This window comes from Brassica napus, chromosome A6, assembly GCF_020379485.1.
Source record: "Brassica napus cultivar Da-Ae chromosome A6, Da-Ae, whole genome shotgun sequence".
In the NCBI taxonomy this organism is placed as follows: domain Eukaryota; kingdom Viridiplantae; phylum Streptophyta; class Magnoliopsida; order Brassicales; family Brassicaceae; genus Brassica; species Brassica napus.
In genome coordinates this window covers 6,056,608-6,078,809 of record NC_063439.1, presented here as the reverse complement: position 1 = coordinate 6,078,809, position 22,202 = coordinate 6,056,608, and the positions used below count along the sequence as shown (strand labels likewise).

Below are 22,202 nucleotides of genomic sequence, written 5' to 3'. Positions count from 1 at the left end.
AATTATTTTACATTTTTGTTATAAAAAGATACAAATGATCATAAAATTATATGAATATGAAGTGTCATTTAATATATATTCAGATTAAATATATATATATATATATATATATATATATATATATATATATATATATTTAATATCGTTTAAATTAAACTATATGCCATATAATATATATATATATATATACGTTAATAAATACGTTAATTGTGTTTCAAAAAAAAAAAATATATAAATACGTTAATAAATTTACATTGAAAAGGTATTGAGACCTGAATATTTTAATTTTTAAATTTTAATTGAATATTTTTAAATGATTAAAAATTACTACAACTATTAAAAATTTCACAATGAAAAAAATATACAAATGTTAATAAAAATCATATGAGTAGAAACTAGGAAACTTCAATTAAATATTCATATTATGATATACTCTATACTTATGTCAATATCATTAAAATCATATGAGTTAAGACCCCTAAAATAGCTTGGAGTAGAGTGGTGTGGTTCTCGCAAGAAGTTCCTCGGTTTTCCTTTTTATCACTTGGTTAGCCATTAAAAACAGATTGTCCACAGGGGACCGAATGAGGCAATGGGGTGTGGTGCAGGGTTGTGTGTTTTGTGGAGAATGAGATGAAACGAGAGACCCCCTCTTCTTCGTATATCCATACTCCTATACAGTCTGGGAAGGTCTTGCAAACCGATTAATGGGAAGAGGAATCAATCCAGATTGGCATTGGACTATCAATCGTTTGCAGCGGCTGGGGGAGAAGAGAATGGACATAATTCTTTCAAAGATGTTACTGCAGAGTGTGATTTACCATCTGTGGAGAGAACGTAACGCGAGACGACATCACCAAACATGGACATCCATTGATCAACTGAGAAGAGTCATTGACAAAGCCGTTAGGAACAGAATGGTCTCTTTACGGTACAAGATCATAAATATGGAGGTCTCCTACAGAGATGGTTTGAGATTACCACATAGATCAGATATTTTTTTTTCTTTTTATACCATAGAGTAGAAAGTTTATAATCTAGAGGCTGGGTTTGTATATAACATTCTTTAACAGATCAATAAATTTTAAATTTCATCAAAAAAAATTAATTATATACCATATAAAATAAATAAAATGATTGTTTTTATTTATTTACTTTGATTATGTGTTTCTTCCGCTTTAATTATATACATAATATTTACTCGCTTCTCAATTATTCAATATATTCATTATTTCATAATACGTAAATATACACAAAATAAATAAAAATACGTAAAAATAGTTTGTTTACATAATGTTTTTTCCGCGCAATGCGCGAATCTTAATGTAGTTCATTATAATACACAAATTAATAATCTTAATATACTAGAGAACAACCTTATGGGGTAAATCGTAATTATCATATACTTTTTTTTTGACAGCAATTAACATATACTTATATTATCGAAAATTCAGTATATATCACAAATAATAAAAGAAGAAAGAGTTTTATTGCAACAAGACAGTGGATAATAAAAGAGAGCATGGTTTTATCTAGTCTGGAAATTGAGAGTCTTGATGCAGAAGGCGAAGACAAAGGCAAAGAAGACAGGGAAGATAACAAGGACAGCTGCAACAGGTCCCATGAAGTCTGACTCAAAACCATATTGGTCTTTAAGGTATTGCTTAACAGTGAGGTTAGGAGGACCACCAGGGAAAGCAATGGGAGTCTCAACGTCACCATACTGAGAGGTGATCAAACCGTATATGGTCCAAGCGACAGGGCAGATCCAGTAATACCATATCCACCACTTGGGGATTTTAGGTCTGGGGATAAAGAAGCCAGAGAAGAGGTTAAAGATACCATAAAAGGCTGATGCAAAGATGGAAGCAACTTGTTGGTTAGGTGTGAGGGAGACAGTCATCATGCCATAGTAAGTCCAGTAGAGGAAAGAAGTGTAGTTGATGAAGAGGAACCACAAGAACTTTGAAGCTTTCCACTCGAATCCAACCATTGCGTAGACGATAAGTGAATAGTATGTGGTCTGGATGAAGACATAAGGCAGCTCACAAGTCACTTGGGAGATAGCATAGGGTATAGCTGAGTACATTCCAGCAGCTTTTTCTCTGTAAAACACTGTACGTTCCACTGCCACCAATGGTTGCACCGTGGAGCAGTTGTTCACTCCAATGAATATAACTGCTGAATAGATTGCTCCTAACACCATCGTCAGGTCTTGGACGTTTGATCTCTTACCTCCGATTTGCCAGAAGACAGAACCGATCATAAGAGCTGTTGCTAAGGTGAAGATGAACCGGACAACGTTGTAGTCAGGTGATCTCCAGTAAGTCCACCACTGCTTCCATAGACATGATTTATATTGTCCCCATGTGTTCTGTGAAAACTGTGTGGCAAAGTAGAGATCAGATGCTCCTTGTGGAGGCACGCTGAGTTCTTGTACCAGTTGCTTGTTTCTCCTGTGACAATAGTTCTCATATGTTAGTAAGTTTGGATGTAACACATAGAAAAAGCAAAATTTCTAAAAAAGACTTAAAAATGTTTTTATGACCAAAAGAATAAATAAGGAAGACAATAACTATAAACATATAAATAAATAAATATTAAAATAACTTTATATATATATATATATATAAATATTAAAATAGCTATTTTGTGATAAAAAGTTTTTTATTGCTATTCTAAAGTATTTCTCTATAGAATATTGTTGTTATGTTTACTCACTGGCATAGAGAAGAAGACTTGTAGAGCTCAGCAAAGTCAACTCCAAGCTTCAACTCGGCAGCAAGGGAGCTAGCTTCAAGCATCCAAGTGGCTGGATTGTATTTTTCAGGAATCTTTGGCACTCCGGGAATGGCTTCAAAGTACTCAACAATCTTGTGAGAGTTTCTGCCTAAAGGACCAGAGTAGATCACTTGTCCTCCTCTCTTCATTAGTAGTAACTCATCAAACGCCTCGAAAATATCAATGCTAGGTTGGTGAATGGTGCAGACCACTGTTCTCCCTGTGTCCACTGTGTTCCTCACAGCTCTCATCACAATGGCAGCTGCTCTAGCGTCCAATCCTGAAGTAGGCTCGTCCATGAAGATTATTGAAGGGTTGGCCACAAGCTCAACAGCGATTGTTAATCTTTTTCTCTGTTCAGTGGAAAGTCCTGTGACACCTGGTATACCCACAATGGCGTCTCTTAAGTCCACCAACTCAACCAGTTCCATCACTTGATCCACAAACATCATTTTCTCCTCTTTGCTTACTTCTTTAGCAAGGCGAAGGAAAGCAGAGAAGATAAGTGATTCTCTTACAGTAATTTGTGGAGAATGAATATCTGTTTGTTCACAGTAACCAGAGATTCTAGCGAAAGTCTCTTGTTTCTTGGGGAAACCAGACACTCTTATGTCTCCTTCTATGTATCCTCCTGTTTTTCTCCCGGCTAAAACGTCCATCAAGGTTGTCTTCCCCGCACCACTCACACCCATCAATGCGGTCAGCACTCCTGGCCTGAACGTGCTTGTTACTCCTTTTAGTAGTTGCAGTCTTGTTTCTTGAACTCCTTGGTCTCTCATTTCCTGCATCATCAAAGTTTCCTATGAGTATGTTTTTCACTTATAGTAAAAAAATAAGAATCAAACTAGTGTTTAAAAAGATTACCGCAGGCATGTCAACAAAGTATTTAACATCGTCAAAGGACAGAGCTAGTGGAGTGAAAGGAAGAACCATTCCTTTCTTGGTGCTCACATTCTCCATTGGAATCTCATCTGTTTTGCAATATATACATTAGCATTAACTTCCTTTTTTTATTTTTCTCATATAAGTTATTGTATAAACAAAGTAATACTTACTCTTGGATTCGTCTTCTTCTTTTGGGAGTATAGCTTGTGGCTTCCCAAGTGCTGTTGTAATGATATATATATATATATAGTTAGTATCTTTATGAGCTTGTGCTGGAAGTAATACTAAAAAAGGAAACTTACGGTCTAGATAAGAAAGTGCAAGTGTGAAAAGACCGTTGAAGAGGACAGCAAAACCAAACAGACCTCCAATGCCTATCCAATACCAGTTCTTGTCATCAAATACACCCCACATGTTAAGCATCGCTGTCCCTAACCTCGTCGTGTTGTCTGAAGACTGCATGTATACAAACAACATGAGGGCTTTGCAGTCTTTTTAACTTTAGTATATGATTTTAAAAGATAGTTACCATTTTATTCATCCATCTAGGAGCAAACAGTTCATTGACGCTTATGGCATTGAAACCGTATGAAAGTGGAGAAGCCCAAAAAGCCCACCTCCACCAAACCGGGATCTCACGGCGAGGAAGAAGGAACCCTCCGGTTAAGAACACGACTAGTAGCGCTAGCATACCACCTGTGTTAGCTATGGTCATGGTTCTACAGATAGATGCAATGAATCTGAATATCCCAGCAGCCATTTGTTGGACTAGAAATATGATGAGGAACTGTTTGAAGAACCGTTCTGCCTCTGGTGCAAGTCCTATGGAGTAATACGTCACAACCATCCAAGCAGTTGTCTCAAAGATGGAGATTGGGATCCCTAGCAAGAAAGTAGGAAGCGTGTATGCCCAAGGTGGATGAAACAAAAGATCTCTTTGCTTGTAGAACACGGGAAGTCTCTGTATCGTCATAGCCATCTCCGCAAGACCGTTGAACATGTTCATAATCAAACCGAACAGAAGTGCACCCATGTACATGTTCGCGTCAGCCTCGTTCCTTGTGTTCATCTCTGTTCTGAGGAAAACACTAGACAAGATCGCAGCGATTATGATGATTGAAACTGTCTTGAAGACATAGAAGAAGGAGTTTCGCTTCATGAGCATCCACTCCTTGTCCCAACAGGTTTTGAGAAGCTCAGACTTCTTCACTGAGTACTTGTCAAACACTAGAGCTGCTTTGTGGCCTTTGGATTTGTCAAACGGTACTGATAGCTCGTTGGAGAGTTTGTTACCAACATGGAACGTCTTGAATTTTCTGGCGAATTCCGGCACTGTAATGTATCTGTAAGGTTTGGTCTGATCCACCCAGTACTGCTCTTGATCTTTCTTAGAGGTAACCTGTCCGACACGTCAAGTGTTGTTGGTATTATGCTGGGAATATGAGTCATTTATATGCGGGAATCGGCTAATCAATAAATTTAAAAAATGTTTTCAAAATGACATATATTCGTAAAAATATTACGAATATTTAAATTATTTAAAGGACAATCTATTAAATAGTTTTTCAAAAAAATTTGTCGCAAAAGAACATTTAAAGAAAAAATGATCAAAAAGTGTCATTAAAGATGCAAAATATATTTCTACATATTGCTTTATAGATTTATAAATAATAAAAAATTATGTAATTTCAAATTCTAACTTTTTTATAAAAAGAATTTGATTTTTTTCAAATTTTATTTTTGAAATTCCAAAATGCCTAAATTTTTGTTTTTAAAATTTTAATATTTATTTAAATTTTCAAATTTTAAACCTCATCCTTTTAACTCATAACCCAAAGTATATGGTTAATTAATCTTAGGGGTATAAAGATATGTTTACCCTTCAACAAAACATCTTTTAGTCAATTTTTTTATGAGTTATTTTTGTGAAAATAAAATAAATAAAAAACTACCAAGATTTTCTTATTTCAATTTTAAATATATAATTTATATTATTTTCAGAATTAATTAATATATTAAAAGCTATTGCAGGTTATCCGCAAAGTTTGGTGGGCGGATACGGGTACAAAAAAAAATTTCTTAGCTGGTCAGTCAGAATTTTGAATAACAAACTATTTGATCCGTGGGTTAGCGCCTTAGTGGGTCAAGCGGGGCGAGATTTTCGCTGCTCCAATTGGTATGAGTACGAATCTAGCTAGAGAAATGTGTATTTTACCTCTTGTAAGAAATCAGCAGTTCCTTTTCTTTCAGGACACTTGAACCCAAAGCTCTCAAAGAACTCGACAATGTGGTCTCTAGGTCCCTGGTACACAGTCTGTCCTTCAGACAATAAGATTATATCATCGAATAAATCAAACGTCTCAGGAGCAGGCTGCAGAAGAGAAATGACCACGGTGGCTTCAGTAAGGTGAACGATCTGTTGCAAGCATTTCACGATTTGAAAAGTTGTGGAGCTGTCAAGCCCTGTGGATATCTCATCCATGAACAGCGTCTTAGTTGGTCCGACGATCATCTCACCGGTTGTCACACGCTTCTTCTGACCTCCTGAGATACCTCTCATCATGTCATCTCCTACTATAGTGTCCTTGCATATGTCAAGCCCTAGAATCTGTTTCATCAAACATTTATTTTTAAGAACCTTCATAAGTACTTCTTAACATTTATACCAAAAAAAAAAAAAAACCTTCATAAGTATCATAACATAAGCGACATACTATATGATCATAAGAACCATAATCTATATGAATTTTGAAATAGGTTCTAATGTTGAAAGGGGCTAACCTTGAGAGTGTAGTCAGTGATGAGACTACTCTTGACGCCTTGAGCAGCAGATGCCTTCATGAACAAGTCAACATCAGCTTCTGGAAAAATCCCAGCATCCTTTTCTCTCCTCGCCAGCTCGTTTAATAGATCTGCCATAGTAGATAGATACCGTTAGACTACATAACTTGTCATACAAGAAACCATTAGACTACATAACTTGTCACACAAAAAAGTTGTTATCTTGACAAAATAATTAAAAAATAAAATAAAATAGTTGAATGAGTTATACCATAACGGGTACCAACGCCTTGGCACCTAGCTGAGAAATCAAGAGTCTCCTTAACGGTCATGATACCGACATGAAGATCGTTCTGGCTAATGTAAGCAGAGGTTTTGATAGGAACAAACTCGTTGAGGCGGTAACCATTGTAAGTCACTTCCCCTGAGATGTCAAGAGACTTGTCGAGTTTCCCAGCAAGAGCCAACAAAAGCGTTGTCTTCCCCGAAGAGGGAGGACCCAACAAAAGCGTCATCCTCGAAGGTTTAACAATCCCAGAAACATCTTTTAGAATCGTAAGCTGCGCTTTTTTAGCAAGATGGATTCCGACCAAGCCAAGAAGAGACTCTCCCATGTTCCTCACCGTGTTGGTAAGCGAAGGAAGAGACCTATCACCCGTGTAACAGTCAGCTTTCACAGTCAAATGATCGTACCTCACTTCCACCGTGGGAAGCGTTATCCCAACTCTATCGATCCTGTTCCTAAGCTTTGTTAAGATACGCTCGTTGTCCTGTTCCGCGACTTTGAAGACCATGTCGATGAACTTGGCACGTTCTTCGCCGTCGAGCTTGGTGACGTCGACTTCTTTGTTGAGGATCTGGTTACCGTAGATGTCGTCTTCCCCTAGCGCGGGCATGAGACTTGTCCGGAGACGGCTGTATGTAGGGAGTTTCTCGATGGCTGCCCATTTGAGAGCTTCTTCGTCTTCGTTGACTGACTTGGTTCGTCTTGAGCTCGGTGAGAATATGTCTTCGAGGTTTCTGCTTGCTCTGCTTACGCTACGGCTTATGCTTCGCCGCATACTGCCTCCTCTGCTCATGGCATGAGCTGGATCGTAATCCATCTTGGATGAACCTCTATGTTCTTGATTCTTAGATGTTTCTTCTTTTTTTCTTTTTAGACTATAGTCTGGTTGTGACTGTAATAGAAAGAGATGAGAAAAATAGAAGAAGAAGAAGACCGCTGGTTCCTCCTACAACAATTCGAATGTTAAATAGCAACGAAACAGAGGAGTAAAGACTTTGTCAGGTCAACTTTGAACACTTTCTTCATAACGATAGAAAAAATAAATAAAATATTCCCATAAAATATCTGCAACTGGTTGAGCCATTTTAAAAGTTTGTGATTATTTTAGTAAGTTATGTTATAATGGAACCCTTTTTAACAGAGTATAATCCATGTGGGAGCGATAAAGGCTGCTTAAAAATCAATCATACACACTTAATAAACTTAAAAATCAATCATACACACTAAATATTTGATATGATACGTCTGTAGCTGGTGGTCTAGCCAGGTTGGTAAATTTTTTTTGGGATTATTTGTTTTGTCTTTGCCTCACCTTCTCTTGTAACCAATCATAGAAAGGTGGCTTTATTACTTAACGATTCATGATTATAGAAACGCACTAGGAAAGTGTTTCAAAAAAAAAAAAAAAAAAAAAAAAAGAAACGCACTAGGAACATGATTGATAGTGGTAGTGATAAGGATGAGAGTCGTTACGAATGTACTAATTACAGTGCAGAACCCGAACAAAACTGTACCCACGAGAATGACAGCTATGAACTGTCAACTGTGTACAAAACCTTTAAAATAAATTGACAGATATGATGTCCCTCTGTCACATCGCCGCTTAGGCTCTTTGCCATCTTTTCAACAACACTTAAAATATTTTTGAGCACGTTTATTTAACCAACGAACGATTTTTTTTTTTTTTTTAATGTTGAGACGATATCTTTATAAACGAATCTTGCATGGGAGAAATCACGTGGCCTCCCTTGATTGTCGGGGGAGAAAAGGAAGAGGCCGAAGTGAGGACTAGCTGTGATTAAATTAAAATATGATAATTAGATTAGTCGTATTATTAGATATCATATTAAAGGTGTTTTCTTGGACACTAACTATCTAACACCGGAAATTCTGTTGAAGGTCTGTTTTACATTTCAAAATTAGAATCTCTCGGAAACTCGAGAAAACGTGTTTCTAAAACTCGCGGAATTAGATATCATATATATGTTTCTAAAACGTTTCAAAAGAAAAAAAAATCACGTTTCCACGTTTCAATCGTTTCGTTTCCGCGTATCTGTTTCTATTTCCATGCAATCTAGCTATCTAATACAAAACGACGGTGATAATTAACATTATTTTGTTTAGATTTTTAAATTCATTATAATACACAAACCAATAATTCCACCTGTTTTTGTTTTAAAAAATAAATAAAACTAGAGAACAACTTATGTGCTAATTAACATATACTGATAATACTTATATTATCACAATTTTCAGTATATCACAAATAATAAACTTCATATTAGGCTTCATATACACCGTTTAGCTAAATGCCACTTGCACTATTCATTTTTTTTTTCTGGCTAATACCCCTATATCTACTAATGCTATACAATACAATACCCCTATATCTACTATTTTTAAACTAGTTAAAATATAATTTGACCCAAAAAACTAGTTATTAAAATATAATAAACGAATAAAACCCCTTTTCCTGAAGTTTATGGTAAATGGACTCGGACCGCCAAAGAAAACTACGGCCCAACGGTACTGAATCGTTCTAAAGCCCATATAAAAAAATATTCGTCTCTTCTGAGAAAGTTGCAAGGGTTTTCGAGTGAACTTCTTTGCAGCTGCGACAATGGGAGACACCGCCTTGGAGAAAACCGCCGAAGAGCTACGGCACGAGATCGATGAGCTTCGCCGTCAGCAGCGCGAGGTACAATCATCTCCACCTCAATCTCATTCTCAGTTTAAATCTCCATTCCAATTCTCTTTTTTTTTGACGGCGATTCTATATCGTAATCAGATTACGGAGAGGCTTCGCGATCCTCGTGGAATCCGACGAGGAGGACTCTCAGGCGCTGGTCCTCGCAACCAACCCCGTAGAGGCTTTCTTCGACCTGTAATTTCACTTTCCTTTCTCCTTAATATAGTTCTCTTCTTTGAGATTGTGTTAATAGGTTTATTTGATTTTGAAGGCGGAGAGGAATGATGTAGAGGATGAGCCTCCTGCTAAACGGAGATTGTCTTCCGCCGTTGTTAAGGTATCTGAAGGAGGACTCTCTTGTTAAGAAAGTAATGTATTGTTATTAATAGATCGTTAAGAAGTGTTTTTTTTTAACTATTAGGAGACTCAGGTCGAAGGTGAAGATGTTAGTAAGGTTGATGATGGCAACGAAACTCATGTTTCGGCTGGTGAAAATGGGAACTCTGATCTAAGGGACAGGAAGCTAGATGGCCATCGTCGTGGAAGTTGGTCTCAGAGGGATGCAGAACATAGAGGGGTCAAGAAGGTAATCAATACCCACGTACAGTTCTTGCAAAGATCGTCTCTTTAGTTTTTTGCATAGTGAGAGTTTACTCAATAGTCTTTGTCGCTATGCTCTTTATCAGGGTTTTGAAGCTATGGAATTGCCTGAGCCTGCACCAAGGAATCTACCTAAGAATGAGGATCCTAAACTGGTTAATAGGAACAGAAGAATGCTGGGGAATCTTCTAGGGACTTTGGAGGTATTTTTTTCATTACATGGACATTGCTCTTATGCTCATGTTCTTTAGTCCCTCATGGTTTAGCTTGTTCCATGGCAGATATGTCGTTCTTTTATTCAAAATTTTCGTAGTCTCACTTGTTTACATTCCTTTTTATTCTGCAGAGGTTCAGAAAAGAAGATAAACAGCTTTCTGGAACAGATGCCTATGCTCGAAGGTCCGCTGCGCTACAAAAGGTAAGCACAGACTCATGTTCTCATTGCTTGTTTCACGTACTTAAAACCCAGATACGAGATATTTTACTAAGCTATTGCTGTGTATTGAGGGGAACTGTCACTTTATTGTACTTGGATGTGATAGTCTCCATCTACTTAAAACCCAGATACGAGATATTTTTCTAAGTTATTGCTGTTTAGTGAGGGGAACTGTCACTTTATTGTACTTGGATGTGATAGTCTTCATCTTCTAGCCAATACAGGATTGGCCTCTAGTTTAGTTACATGAGTGGCATTTGTAAAGGAGCTTAAATCTATCTCGATATGATTTATTTTTGGAATTGGATCTTCTTGGCCTTTTATTTGGAGATAATATTATTGTTGCTAAGATGTTAGGTATAAGTTATCATTATATGTCCAGTTAGGTGTGAGGTTATATCTAAACTTCTTTCATAGTTCTACAATGCATTAACCGTGTATACCTCCTACTCGTATAGGCTGAGCAAAAGGCTCGTGAAGAAAGTGAGCGACTGAGGCTGCAAGAGCGTGAGACTCTGACTGAAAAGAGGAGAAGAGATCTTGTAAGCACCCAGCTATTCGTACTTTCTATTCCAAATGGCATTCTTGTGTATAGCGTTCTGATATACAATTTAACTTGTCAATCAGACGCTTCGAGCCCGTGTTGCTGCTAAGGCAGAACAAAAAGAGTTGGAACTGCTATTCCTTAGGTGGTGTGAGCAGAAGAAGAAACTTGGCAATTTTATAAGGTGAGCTGCTGTTTTTATTTCCACTCTACCCCTACTTCCTCTGCATGATGAATCCTAATGATGTGTATTATCTGCAGGTTATTTTTAATTTCGGTCCAAAGTGTGCATATTCACAACAATTTAATAGAAACAAAGATAAGTTTCCATTCACGTGCATAAAGATGTTGATGGCCAAGGCCATAGGTAGAAATTGCTAGATGATATAGAGGTATTTTGTTAACATCCTTTTCATTTGATTGCATATGGACGGCTGTTTCAGGACTAAAGCAGAGCCACATATATACTATGCACCAACGAGGCCTTTGGAAGAAGATACAACTGAGGCGGAGCAACGCAAAGAGCAGGTAAAGTGTAGTTTTTGTGAATGTAATGTTTTGACATGCATGCTATATGATATTGAAATGTAATTGGTGAGGTGTGGGCGCAGGCATTCTTAGAATGGAAGGCGGCAAAGAGACAAGACGTGAGTAAGTATCAAAAGGAGATAGAAGAGAAATATCTGAGTAATGTGGAGAAAGAGCTGGAAAAGTGGGAAAACGCAAGGAAGGCGAGGAAAGCAAACAACGGGGATATGAATTTGCAGGAAACCATGGATAAGGAGTTAGAGACGCATATAATGGAGCACGGTCCAAAGAAAAGAAAGATACCTGGAGGTGGTGGAGGAGGAGATGAAGATGAAGAAGATGAAGTAGAGGATATCAATGGTGGGGAGGATGAAATGACAATGGATGATGTACTGGAAGAGGGAGATGGAAACGACAAAGAAGTGGCAACAGATACTGCGGAAGCAGAAGCAGTGGAAGGCGACATTGAACAGTAGATTGTCAAAGGTCTTAGTGTGTGTTGTTCTTTGATGTTCGTGTTATAGGACACCTGGAGTTTACGAGTTAGAAGAAGACTATGCTGGACTATGGTATTGTAAAAGGGATTTTGCCTTTGTGCTGTGATTTAATTTATATATCAACTAGTTTTGGCCTTAACTTTGCATACTTAAAAAAGCTATTATTACTTATGAAACTCCAATCTTTACGCTCAAGAACGAGTAATGTGTTTACAAAATCAAAGATTACAAATTTCTCAAGAAAGGACTTGTTTACGGCTAAATCTCCACTTGCAAAGATTACGACACGTGTCCTCAGAAGTGGTTACTCCTCCAATCTAACGGTCCTCCTTCATCGCCTACGATCATGCCTTCTCTCCACGGCGACGGTGAAACTTCTTCAACCCTCGGCGTCTCTGCTGGTGTACGACCAAGAAAGGAGGCGTAAGGCTGTGGCGCCGGCGAGAATCTCGAATCCACAACATACGGTGACTCCGCCGGCGAATCGACCACGGGAGGCAAATCAACGGAAAGTTCCGAAGACGAAGGAGTCGTGAGCGAAAGAAGACCGTCGATACCGTGTACGGCGAGATGCTGACCGTAGAACAAACCAGGGAGGAGAATGCGAACGCCGTCGAGATAAACGGACTCGTTCGACGAAGAAGACTTACTGAGTAGGAGGTGGTGAGAGGGAAGCAGCGTCGGGAGAGAGGTGGCGTTGGGGAGTGATCGGAGATCGGAGAACGGGAGGCGGACGGGTACGGAGTGGAGGCGGAGGGTGGAAACGTAGAAGGAGAAAGAACGAGTCATGTCGAGATCGAAAAGCGTGGAGTCGGTGGGGGCGAAGAGTGTGAGGGTTTCGGCGGAGAGTAAATCGAAGAGGAGATCGGAGGTTACGATGGCGTTGGCGAAGAGAGCTCGGCCTCTGACGCGGAGCACCGTGATGGCTCTTTCCAGTTCTTCCAGAGGAACTCCGGCGGAAGGATGAGGGAAACAGAGGATGAGAGCAACGAGAAAGATGGCGAAGGAGAATGAGATAGTCGCCATTGTTGATCACTTGCGAGGTTGAAGAGAGCGAGAAGATGGAAGAAGGAAGAAGAAAGCGGTTATGAGTTTGTTATATAGGGAAGAGAAGGGACCGTTATGGCGGTTATGAGTTTGTTGTTTAGTTTCCCGCGCTTATGCGATTTGATTATTCAGCTATTTGTTTCTTGTAAATATATCTACTTACAAGCTGATGAAAGAACACCATCTGATTCCACTAAAAGATATGATGTTGATGAAAGAAATGACCTCACAAGTACACTCGTAATGAACTATTGCTACAAAAATAACTCGTTATTTTGCAGCAACCAAAGTAACATACAATTTGACTGCTACCAAAATGGTAAAACTTGAGGAAAACATGGTCCCTATAATCTTTAGACGCTCTTGGGGCCGGCGGCTTAACCTTTAGGCTAAAGCCATTCTCTTCCTTGCTTCAAAGGCCTAGAGTTCAAAAAAGTTATCCAATGAAAGTCTATTTCACAGTAAAAACAAGTCATGAAGAAGGAGAGATGAGAAAAGGAAATGGACCTGGTGTTCCCAGTTTGTGCAGCCAGTGACAAGAGCTAGCAAAAAAGTTTGTAGAACGGCACCAGCTTGTATTCCAACCCAAAGGCCAACACCTTTCAGATGAACCCAGAAGGCTAAAGTTGCTGCAAAGGGTATCCCACATAGATAGAAAGCTCCTAAATTGATGTAAGCCCCTATATGTTGCCATCCACATCCCCTTGCAATACCTGCTAGCCATTTTAAACCAGGGTTAGTAGTGGCAGAGAAGAGTATAACTTTGGGATGACTGGATTAAGAAGGACAACAACATGAACAACATGAAGACATGGACCTATGTTGTGAGGATCCAGAAGCAAATTATAAGAGATGGATTAGTATATAACATGTAAAAGACACTTCACTTTGGAGATTAAGTAAAACAATAGAGGAATAGGACCTGAGAGAACACCCTGTGAACCGTCTAGTATGATAGAGATAGAGACCAACGGAGCCATCTTTGCAACATAGTCAACAGTTTCCTTGTCACTGCTGAAAACATATCCGAAAACATTCCTTCCTACCAACAGAGACATACTCACTATCAATGATTCCACAACTGCAAGAGACATTGCCGCGTAGACCACAATATGTGCTGCCCTTGAGTTTCCAGCACCTAATTCGTTTGAGATTCTTGTGCTGCACATGCAAAATAATCCACTTATGAAAATGAAAACATATGAATCAAGTATGCTTCAGCTCTCTTAGGTAAGGACTATAGCTCTAACCTTGCAGCAGCCGCGATGGCAAGTGGTATTGAATAGATTGTCGCAATTGTTTGGAGACTGCACATGATTGTTAATAGGTTTGTTATTCAAGAATGTGACAAGAAAATGAAATGTAGATGCAATGGGGGAGTGTTACCAAACAGAGAGCACAGAAGTCTCCAGTTCAGGGTTGGGTAAGAGTCCAGAGAACAATATTATGAGTTCATATGACCACCACTCTAGGCTGCAACACATGAAAATAGTTTATTACCATATTGAGAAGTTGAAAGGCACAGAGAAAAGTGATTAATTATACCAAACCATAGCAGCAGAAGGAAGAGCATATCTAAAGAACTCTCCAACGCCACTGAACATCTCCATAGTAAGAGGCGCACGCGTCTCAAAACAAGAAGAGGAGAAGTACATGATAGACCCAAGAAGAATAGCATAGAGCCAGTTCGACAAACCCATAGCCAAGGCTCCACCTAGGAAACCAAGCCCTGACTTGTAAACCAAAAGCCAGCAGAGAGGTACGTGGAGACAGAACACAAAAGAAGAGGTGATCAAGAGGGGTCTGATCATGCTCTGGTTTTGAAAGTAGCGAGTGAGGGGCTGGAGAACGGCGTAAGAGAAGAGCCCAGGGATGAGCCAGACGGCATACCTGCCGGCTTCGTGCGCAATAGCGTTGTCTTGGCCAAGGAAAACAAGAAGCTTCTCCATGTTGAACCATATGATAGAGATAGGGAAACATACTAGTGTGAGACAGAACATAGCTGTGTATGTCTGAACGCCTAGTTTACGGTAGAGTTTAGCTCCGTAAGCTTGACCGCTCAGAGTATCTAAGGCACATGACAATCCTATCTAGTAGTAGCATCAGAGGCAAACAAATAATAACAATCAAGGTTCTTGATTACTAAATATAACAAAGATAAAGTGAATATATTCAAATTTAGAGGTGTAAGCAAGCATATACGATGAAGCTGAAGCCAGTGACGTTGCAGAAGGAAGAAGCTAAGGAGGCGCTGGCGAGTGCGAGGTTTCCGAGGTGACCAACCATCACCATAGAGATGATCTGCAAGGAGAACTGAGCGATGACGACAGCAGCCATAGGAGCAGCGAAGGAGATGAGACGTTTGAGTTCTTCGGTGAATGATCCGTCTCGCAGATCTCTCCATGTCACTACCTGAACTCTGTCTACCGATAGTAGCAAGACATCCTTGGCGCTGCTCTCTGCGTCCACCATCTAGCCGGAGAGAAAGAGAGAGAGAGAGAGAGAAAATTGTGTTTTAAAAATGTTTAAACTGAGTTATATGTGGTGAAAGTGTCAAACAAGGCGGTGTTGATGATGTTATTGTTGTGTGCTTGCCTGCATGTCTCCGTTCAACTAATATTTTTTTTCCAAAACCAAGTAAACAAATAATTTTATATGCGGCTTAAGTCTAAGATGAGATCCCAACGTCATTTAAACTCACAATTCTGTATTTTGCTGTTTGTTTGTCCATCGTCGTGGGTGGTTCACAATTTCATATTTTTCTACTATATATACTAAAATTTACATCACCTTTTAAGCTAAATTGCTCACGGGTGACAGGTTTTCGCGTCTATATATTGTAGTATATCCCAAAGAGTTTTGTTTTGACTTTTAGAGAAAATGACTTTTTACCAACGTTTCTTTGACATTTCCATTACTTTTCTCTGTACTAACCTTTGTCTGTTTGTAAATCACTGATTCACTGTAGTGTTGATCCCATTATTGTGTCATTCACAGTTCCATGATTTTGAGAATCTTCTTGAAAAGAATATAAACCGACGGTTGTTCCAGAAAATCAGTAAAGAGTTTGTGTACAAGTTTGGAAATGTAAACCAATTGCTGGTAAAAAATTTCTTGGAATCTTCTCGAAAAAGATATCAAACAAAAGTTTGCCATTCTTCAAAGAGTTGTTAGATTATTTGTTTGTTCTGGTTATCAAAGTGCCTGGGGGAACCTTTACAGAAAACAAGTGGCCGAGAAGAAGATATAGCAAACGATATCTCAACCGTCCACGTGGCGAAACATAAGACCTGCTGCAGATTTAAGTGTTAAAAAAAGAACCTCGTGGCGACTTTTTCTTCTTCGGCTAATTTTGACGGTCCAATAAGCCCAAAACACTCATCTCCACCATGCCCACTCTCTCTCTTTCGCGCTTCCTGTTACCCCTGCGCATTTTAGCAACTCCCTCTCTCCCATGTTTATCCTGCGCCGTCCCCACCTTACACGCCATCTACCCTTCTCCCGCAATAACCGCGTCTCCTCCGCCGCCGCAGTTCGTCACGACGCCACCCTCTGGACCCCAGCTCCTCTCTCTCTCGTCGAATCCGCGGCGGAATCGCTTTTCCACATCTCGATCGACATTTCCAACTCCCCGGATCTCGCAGCTTCCTACACGCGGCCCGGTCAGTATCTCCAGCTCCGCGTTCCCGATGTCGAGAGGCCTTCGTTTCTGGCGATCGCTTCTCCTCCTTCCTTCGCGGCTGCGAGCGGTGCGTTCGAGTTCTTGGTCAAGAGCATCGCTGGATCCACGGCGGAGATTCTCTGCGGGTTGAAGAGAGGGGAGACCGTGGAGCTTAGCTCCGTGATGGGTAATGGTTTCGACGTCGATCAGATCGATCCTCCCGAGGAATATTCCACAGTTTTGATTTTCGCCACTGGATCTGGAATTAGGTGAGAGGCTAAAGTTAGAATCTTTTACGTCTTAGCTGATGGCTCCATGATCTGAGTTTGGTCTAGCTTAAAGGTTTAAGTGCACAACGTTTTCAAAGTCTGTATCTTTCAATTTGGTTACTGATATTGCGAGCGTAGCTTATATGATGCTTAGTTCAATTAGCAACAAGGTCTAGTGATGGTGGTGATAGGGGACTTATAGCAACTGTCTTTTACTTGGAATGTGATCTCTCATGTTCTTCTTATCTCTCTGCAGTCCCATCCGCTCACTAATCGAGACAGGGTTTGGCGCTGATAGAAGATCTGATGTAAGACTCTATTACGGGGCTAGGAACCTGAAAAGAATGGCTTATCAGGTTTGGTTCATTCCCTCATTCGTCAGTGCATTGAATTGTTAAGATCTTTTGATGATAAGCGCAAGAGCCTTTCTATCTATCGCTCTGGATCTGATCTATAGAAGGATTTACATGTGCTTCTCGATTTGCAGGAAAAGTTTAAAGAGTGGGAATCATCAGGTGTCAAAGTTGTGCCGGTGTTGTCACAGCCAGATGATGGGTGGAGAGGGGAGACCGGATATGTACAGGTGAGATCAATCTAAATGCTTTAACTAAAAGTGGATCAAACTAATATATAGATCATGTATTGTATAGGCTGCTTTCGCAAGGGCCGCTAAACAGGTTTCAGATCCCTCGGCCACAGGAGTGGTGCTGTGCGGACAGAGACAAATGGCTGAGGTATGCACTGTCTTGTGTTGCTTGAAATCTAAAATGCTTATGTAGAAGATATTGTATCTATATCGTTGTTTGATTTGTGTCTATTTGCAGGAGATAACAGCAATGCTTGTAGCCGATGGAGTCTCAAATGACAAGATGCTCAAAAACTTTTGACAGATAGTAGATTATTCTTTGCTACCAAAGCCCCCCTCTAATTCATACACACACACATCTAGATTTTTGTAATCCCTTAAGATTAATGATATGTATTGTTTATCACGACAACATTATTATTTTTTTGAGAAAAAAAAATAAACACCACAACATCTAACACTACTAAAAGCTCGATATACTGAGCAGAGAGTTATGACACGTAGGACAGTTTATTCAGACCAATCAGAGAGCATCATTTTTATTGAAAGGCTATGTTTCAGACAGCCCATCTCTTGGCCCAAATATATTCCAAAGCAAGTGATCTCTGACGACTCCGCTTCACCTTCATCGTCTCCCATCGGGAAAGTCAATCATCTCTGCAAACAGTCAATCATCACCCGAAAAAGCTATGCCACCGCTGATTCTATTGGTCTTGAATCTTGATTGCTGAGTCCTCATCGCTATCACCAGAAGACGACCCTAGAAACTGTAAGCTATTTTTGTTTCCTATCTGGTCTGCTCATTTTTTTCCTGGACTATATTAGTTAATTGCATAAATAATACAATCAAGTAAGAATGGCATTGGCGATCCCACCTTACAGCTCAGAACAATCTGGTCAAATCAACTGATTCTGATTAACACTCTTCAAGACTTAAGTCTTTGTGTTTGTCTTCTTCGTATTTAGTTCACTTATGTGGTCTAATTTCCATATTTTCCATATTTTCTTTCTTTGAACGATTTTAGTTTTATTTTTACAGTTAACAGTGTCAAATCTTTGGAGAGCCATCCAGATCATCAACGTCATCTTCAAGAGCAAAAAAAAAAAAGAGTCTGCAAATCAGTTGATGAACATCCATTCGATTTATATATGTCTTTACTGGCTATCTAAATGAACCACCTCTGTTTCTGATTACAACTGGTGATCACAAGCTACTCTTTTTTTAAGACATTCTTTTTAGTTTTTGGTATAATCTTCCATCAGTCACGACTTTTAATAAGTAATGAGGTTTAATAAACTTTGAAGTAAAATTCAGAGCATGTGGGGTTGAGTTTCAGGTCTCGAAGCCTGCATCAGATGGAATTAATGTGGGTGTGCTCTGATTCTAAAATAGCTGTTGAGAAAAGGAAGAAAAATCTACCGAAGATGTAGAAATATTGCATCATTTTCATTATTGCGGAAAAGTTTCACCGGAGACGTAAACGTGGATTCATCATGTCTCGAGTTGATACCTTGAAGGATATTGGGGGGTTTGCTCTAGACGGTGATGGGGTTAGCTAATTCACTGTAGAACCTTGGATTTTGGCCACAAAATACCTCAGAATCAAAGTTACCTGAAAAAGTTAAACCCTTCCTCTTTTCTTTTTTTTTAATCTGGTTAAACTGTTTTGCTTCATAGGTGATGTTTGTGACAACACATTAAGGTGTTCCTGAAGATTTCTATGGAGCCAAAGTCACTGGATCAAGAAGGTAGCAACATTTTAAGCTATCACTAAAAAACTCTAAGATATGTTATGCCACTAATTTCTCATTACTGTACTGTAGCTTCCCTTGAGGCTAATCAGAAGAATCCTTGGGTTTTGTTAAAAAAGAAAAATTGTGTTTCCAGACAACTTGGCTCCAACCAGTTTAGAGGAATTATGTACGGTACCCAAGCTACTACATTGGTAAACTTCGAAGATTTGTAAGTTGGAAATGCAAGTTTTTTTTTCTGGATATACAAATCGAGAATGCTCATCTTTTATTAGAGTAAAGATTTATAAATTCGTAAATGTCCAGATGACAATGATACATTTTGTCAAAAGCTTTATGGACAACTCAACTGAAATCTTTTTGGTATGAAACTTCCCTGTTCAAACGACTACGTTAATTACATATTATTGAGTGAAGACAGAGAGAACAGATGGGCGAAGAGGAGAAACAGAAGATGGAAGAAAATTTTGGAAAAGTTGATGATGGTGCCCGCTTCATGTAAACGTACATGTGTGTTATACAGATTAGCAAGAGATCCGTTATGTATATTGTTTCAAATTGAGTACCAGACCATCTAATCAGTTGATATGTATTCAAATTTTGAATATATGTATAGACAAAGGCACATGGTGGCACTTCGGATTCCACTTGACAACATCGACAATGGTGCCCCCGCTACTGAGTCTACGTACACTTGCAAGTTCTGAGGATGGGCTGCCTGTATATCGTGTTTTGTGGGAGAAGCATCCGTCACGTTTTAGTCATACAGCCTTCTCTCCCTATGTTTTGTTTAGTGGAAAGCACATGGAAATTGATGTCTTGAACTTTCCTTATGCGTACAGATTCAGTAGTTATTTTTAATGTTTTTGGTATACCATCCCCTGTTTTCATTCGAGCTCCATCTATCTTCTTCTAACTGATCGGGCTATGGCTGTAGCGTGACTAGGTAACCCTGAACAAGGAAAATGCTAACATGGAAGAGGCTGAGAACGGAAACCCAGTTGTTGAGGGTCTAGCTTCTGAGAATGTGTGGGGAATTGTATAGAAATCTTAGGTAGAGACTCTTCAAAATCTTTGTTTGTATAATATTGTTATTTTGATCTTTTAATGTTTCTTCGGTTTGAGTTATATATTGGGATATGTTTCATGGTGACTGAACATGTTTTGGAGTGATTTAATTAGAACTTTAGCGAATCCCTCCCTCCTATTGATACATGGTGTATCTGTTCCAAGTGTGCAAGTGTTTCATATGCCAACTCAAATCTAAAGTTTAACAGAACTTTGACTAATTAGTCAATTGTATGTTCTAATGTACATATTTTAACTAATTAATAAAGCAAAAATAGTTATGTAACAAATTTATATATGTATTATATATCTATATTTGCATTTGTGATATAAATAATTAAAGTTGTTTATATTTAAAAAAAAAATAATGTTTCATTTTAGTTGTATTACTAAAAATAAAGAAAATTAACAGTAAGTATCTCTTTTTAAAATAACAAAAAAGTAGAAAAACTCGCAGAATTATTAAAGAGCTACATTTATTCTATCAGAAAATACCATCAGAAGAGAATACTAAACATTTTGTCAAAATTTTTGTAAGAACTTTAAAATAGTATATATAAAAATAAATAGGTGACTACTACCAATATATCTCAACTAATAAAATTTGAAATTTAATCTATAAGTTTATTTATATATAAAGTATTTGTATTATATATAAATAATTACATACATTTATAATAGATTACACAAGAATACAAAATAAACTAAAATAATGGCTAATCAATCTATATAAATATAAAGTTGAAGATGGGTTTTAACATTTTATGTTGATAAAAACTATTTAGAAGACAAATTTTATAAGATATGAAAAGTAAAAATTTAAAATACTCATAAAATAAGTAATTTAAAATTTATACTAAAATTATAAGATATATCAAAATAAAAAGCAACAAAAATATTAACTTCCATCTTCTCGAGCACGAGTACCTGAGAGAGAAGAAGAGATATGCAGCAACGACGTTGTTCAGTCGCTGCCTTAAGCATGGAAACAAAGGCAGGACAATTAGAGCCGGTATAGTAGCTGCATTGGTGAAAATGCTAAGTGTTGATGAAGCTTAGACAATACTGTTGGACTATATAAGTAACCTAGACATGAAAGCCGTGATAGTAAAAACTAATACTTTACTGGCATTTATAGATATTCTCCAGGTGGATTAAGCTACAATCTGAGAGAAGGCGCAGCCATTGCTTTCCCTGTATAAGAGAGACACTGAGAGGCTGGTCTCAGTAGGTAGATTCGGTTCAGTTGTGCCCACTGATGGATCTGTCCAACATTGGAAACAGAGGTAGACAAAAGGAAAGCTACATCTTCGTTAGAGCTTCTTCGTAAAGCATGCCAATAATTTCTGTTCAATTATTTTGTTCACTCGATTTGAAATTTTGGAGACCAATTCATTTGTGGAATCAAATCCGGAGTAGGTGAGCCGAAAGGTTTTCCAGAATCAAACTCTTTGGTTTACTGTCTCTTTATTTTGTTATATTTGTAATATAAGTGGGAAAATAACCAAACTCTTTTGTTTTCCATATTTATCAATTTCTGTTTTTGTTTTTCTTCGTGTGAATTGGTTACTCTTCTCAGCAAAGTTACTTGGAAGAAAAGCAACAGTTGTAAGCAGATGATTTAGCATACATTATTTGTTGAATTTTAAAATATTTATGTGGCTTCGTTAGGTAAATTAGGGATCACATGTACTTATAAACTTGCCCGATGCTCTAAAGAGTCAATATCTTTTCTGAAGGGATCAAAACTTGCAACATTACCTCATAAATTGTATTTCACATGATCGTCAAA

General features: G+C 38.4%; 5 protein-coding genes across 5 annotated transcripts; 2 read left to right on the top strand and 3 right to left on the bottom strand.

Moving 5' to 3' along the window:
• Window positions 1–1,393: 1,393 nt before the first annotated feature.
• LOC106346682 (ABC transporter G family member 35) lies at window positions 1,394–7,705 on the bottom strand. The gene is made up of 9 exons (XM_048782330.1): window positions 6,719–7,705; window positions 6,448–6,578; window positions 5,882–6,274; window positions 4,196–5,065; window positions 3,969–4,122; window positions 3,837–3,887; window positions 3,646–3,752; window positions 2,722–3,563; window positions 1,394–2,456 (listed from the first exon to the last, which is right to left on the bottom strand). The coding sequence occupies exons 1-9, from the start codon at window positions 7,548–7,550 to the stop codon at window positions 1,529–1,531; spliced, it is 4,308 nt and encodes a 1,435-aa protein (XP_048638287.1). The 5' UTR covers window positions 7,551–7,705; the 3' UTR covers window positions 1,394–1,528.
• Window positions 7,706–9,260: 1,555 nt separating this feature from the next.
• On the top strand, window positions 9,261–12,166 carry LOC106346683 (pinin). Its single transcript, XM_013786083.3, has 10 exons — window positions 9,261–9,431; window positions 9,522–9,617; window positions 9,694–9,759; window positions 9,844–10,008; window positions 10,109–10,225; window positions 10,369–10,440; window positions 10,917–11,000; window positions 11,086–11,186; window positions 11,446–11,530; window positions 11,614–12,166. Exons 1-10 carry the CDS (start codon window positions 9,354–9,356, stop codon window positions 12,004–12,006), a joined length of 1,257 nt encoding a protein of 418 aa, XP_013641537.2. The 5' UTR covers window positions 9,261–9,353; the 3' UTR covers window positions 12,007–12,166.
• Window positions 12,167–12,282: 116 nt separating this feature from the next.
• Window positions 12,283–13,174, bottom strand: LOC106346687 (fasciclin-like arabinogalactan protein 19). The gene has a single exon (XM_048782329.1). It carries the CDS (start codon window positions 13,051–13,053, stop codon window positions 12,322–12,324), a length of 732 nt encoding a protein of 243 aa, XP_048638286.1. The 5' UTR covers window positions 13,054–13,174; the 3' UTR covers window positions 12,283–12,321.
• Window positions 13,175–13,262: 88 nt separating this feature from the next.
• On the bottom strand, window positions 13,263–15,782 carry LOC106346685 (protein DETOXIFICATION 12). Its single transcript, XM_022720731.2, has 7 exons — window positions 15,277–15,782; window positions 14,620–15,164; window positions 14,461–14,547; window positions 14,325–14,381; window positions 13,997–14,235; window positions 13,582–13,787; window positions 13,263–13,494 (listed from the first exon to the last, which is right to left on the bottom strand). Exons 1-7 carry the CDS (start codon window positions 15,544–15,546, stop codon window positions 13,459–13,461), a joined length of 1,440 nt encoding a protein of 479 aa, XP_022576452.2. The 5' UTR covers window positions 15,547–15,782; the 3' UTR covers window positions 13,263–13,458.
• Window positions 15,783–16,275: 493 nt separating this feature from the next.
• LOC106349838 (fruit protein pKIWI502-like) lies at window positions 16,276–18,038 on the top strand. Its single transcript, XM_022720730.2, has 5 exons — window positions 16,276–17,004; window positions 17,261–17,360; window positions 17,492–17,587; window positions 17,655–17,738; window positions 17,829–18,038. Exons 1-5 carry the CDS (start codon window positions 16,529–16,531, stop codon window positions 17,889–17,891), a joined length of 819 nt encoding a protein of 272 aa, XP_022576451.2. The 5' UTR covers window positions 16,276–16,528; the 3' UTR covers window positions 17,892–18,038.
• The last annotated feature ends 4,164 nt before the right edge of the window (window positions 18,039–22,202 follow it).